This window comes from Mytilinidion resinicola (genome assembly GCF_010093595.1).
Source record: "Mytilinidion resinicola strain CBS 304.34 unplaced genomic scaffold BDZ99scaffold_27, whole genome shotgun sequence".
NCBI lineage: Eukaryota > Fungi > Ascomycota > Dothideomycetes > Mytilinidiales > Mytilinidiaceae > Mytilinidion > Mytilinidion resinicola.
The window spans coordinates 574,807-577,629 of record NW_022985463.1 but is presented as its reverse complement, the minus strand read 5'-3'; the positions used below and the strand labels follow the sequence as shown (position 1 = coordinate 577,629).

The window sequence follows — 2,823 nt, the reverse complement described above, 5'->3', positions numbered from 1 at the left end:
TCTTATTAATTCTACTTTTATTATCTTACCCTTTTATTTACCTACTAATTAAACTCTTCTAATATCTAATACTTCTTTTTTAATTTCTATTTTTTAATTCTTTTTTTATTGGAATTTTATAATACTAATATTTTTCTTTTCTAATTATTAATATTTATTTACCTAATTTATATCTACTTTTACTTTCTTACCCTAATAATATAATATTTACTTATATTTATACTTTTATCTTTTTACTATATTTCTACTACTATATTATATTATAATTTTACCTTTTTACTATACTTCTATTATTATACTATAAACTATATTATATTTCTTTTAATTTGGAATTATTTTTACCTAATTTATCTTTTTATAACCTCTAAATAATATAATACACCTTTTAAACTAATCCTATCCTATTTAATTTTTATATTATATTTATTATATATTATTTTTTTCCTTAAAAATATACATCTCTCTACTACTCTACTATTAACCTAGTAATCCAATAAAACTCTCCTGCTAAATTATTACTTTCCACTACCTCTAACTGCCGTTTCCCTTCTAAATAACTAACTAACTCCTTATCTAAATCTATATCCACTTTTATCTCCTCTATCCGGCGCCTCCAACGCTCCTAAACCTCCGTTTTATACCTAAATATTAACCTAATAAACCCGGCTATTACTACACCTGTATACTGGCAACACCCGCCTTAAACCTTCCGATACCTACCCTATCTATTACTCTTCTATTAATTATAAATCTCTTGTAGCACCCTATACTAAAAATAACCCGAAAATGCCTCGAACTTAATCCTCCCCTCTAATATCTTTACTATTTTCTTTACCTATTGACTTTCTTGCCTCTAATACTGCCGCAAATTATAATTACTCCGCTCTAAACCCGCTGCTTTATATACTCCGCATCGCTCTGCCTACTGCTGCAACTGCTGCTGCAACTATTCCACCTCTATAAACTCTTGTTGTCTACCCTAAATTAAATCCTACTGCGGGCCCCGTTTCTCCTGCTCCTATTGCTAGAACTCGCGCTATATCTTTTTTTATATAACCTTATTATTCTCCTCCTGCACCGCTTGCCCGCCTACCTCTTTTTTAACCTTTTCCTTAGCCTCTTCTATTTCCTCTTCTACTTCTTCCACCTTTTTTTCTACTCCGCCGCAAATATTATATAACTCTTCGCCTTCTTTATACCTATTTCTATCCTCTTACCCGTCTAAATACCTGTCTAATATAATCCTTCTATATTTTTCTACCTTACCCTCCCCTTCTATATATAACCCTACTAACCGCCGCTCTTCTTCTATCTGCCTATTTCTTTTACTTCTCCTTTTACCCCCTTTTTTAACTATAATTGCCTTGCTCCGCAATCTATCCTGCCCCGCCCTGCTACTCTCCTGTGCGTAATCTAATAATATTCGCGGCCGATCTATATATATAATACACCGAATATCCGGTATATCTACCTCTATACCCAACGCGCTTATTACTATAATTACCCGTTGCTTGCCGTCTATAAACTTGCTTAATATACTTGCTTTACCTACTGCGTTATAGTAATACGCGCTGCAATCCAACGCCTGCGCTATTCTTTTCACTTTTCCAACCGTGCTACTATATACTACTACCTTCCCGGTTTAAATCCTCTGAATTTTCCTTTAAATTATCCCTAAAACCGCTTCCTCTGTCTTCTATCTTCCTTCTCTATCTACTTAAACTATATAATACGCTATATTTACTTATGCCGTCCTCGCCCTAAATATCTTTACCTGCTCCCTCTAGAAATGCATTCTTTAATACAATTCCCCTTCCTCTATCGGCGGCAATATTGCGGTTAATAATACTATCTACATCTCGGCCGCCACTAGCTTACCTAACTACTGCATCTGCTTTCGGAACGTATATTAACGGTTTAAAACAATATAACACTTATTAATAATAATCTAATCCAGCTGCCGCGTTGCTTTTAATTAATTTAAAAACGTTATAAATCCCTTACTAACGGCGGATTCCGGCGTTACTAATACAACAGCTACTGTATCTAGGGGGTGCCGTTCTTCCTATTCCTTATATAAAATACCTAGCTTTTTATATCGCCGCTTTATGTCCCCTTGTAATGCAATTAACGGCACTACAACTACTATTATTCCACCCTGCTCTGCCCACGCTGGCAATATAAATAATAAGCTTTTTCCTGCACTAGTTGGTATTACTGCTACTACCGGGCTCTTGCCTGCTGTAATTGTCGCGATTGCGTCCTCCTACACGCCTTGGAACACTGCCTTTATACCTATTATCCGCTTTAACTATACCGCTATATCTATCTTTCTTAACCGCGCCTATTAATCTTTTTAACCTTTATCTGCTTCGCTTTTAAACAGAGCCCGCTTCCGCTTCTTTAATATAAACTTGTTATTAACGGCCGACTAATATCCTAAAAACCGATGCTAATCTATACTTAATACCCGGAACTGCTGCCTTTTATCGGCTACTGCTCCTGCCTGCTCTATAATTGCTTGCGTATATACTAACCCGGCAATATGCGATATATGCCCGGCCTGCTTATCTGCAATCGCTGCTGCTATATTCTCCTTATTCCATTTCTTATTGTTATTATTGTCCTCTGCCCTAAACGCCGTTAAACCGCGCATAAACCTTCTGCTAATACTAATAGCAATTTCACGGTATAACTAGATAGTTAGCTCCTGCCCTAACCTAACCCTGCTCTCGCGCTTTAACGCCTGTTGCAACTATTCCGACGTCCACTTACGCCCGCTTAGGTCGGCCGGCTATAAATGCGATAATATTGCCTTTTTCT

At 36.1% G+C, this 2,823-nt stretch overlaps 2 protein-coding genes across 2 annotated transcripts; one reads left to right on the top strand and one right to left on the bottom strand.

The window, feature by feature from the left end:
• Positions 1–1,213: 1,213 nt before the first annotated feature.
• BDZ99DRAFT_399952 (uncharacterized protein) lies at positions 1,214–1,642 on the bottom strand (the record flags this gene model as incomplete). The annotated part of the gene is made up of 1 exon (XM_033716155.1): positions 1,214–1,642. A coding segment is annotated over one exon (429 nt), but the record flags the coding sequence as incomplete, so codon positions are not given.
• Positions 1,643–2,108: 466 nt separating this feature from the next.
• Positions 2,109–2,267, top strand: BDZ99DRAFT_372801 (uncharacterized protein; the record flags this gene model as incomplete). Its single annotated transcript, XM_033714846.1, has 1 exon — positions 2,109–2,267. A coding segment is annotated over one exon (159 nt), but the record flags the coding sequence as incomplete, so codon positions are not given.
• Between the last annotated feature and the right edge of the window lie 556 nt (positions 2,268–2,823).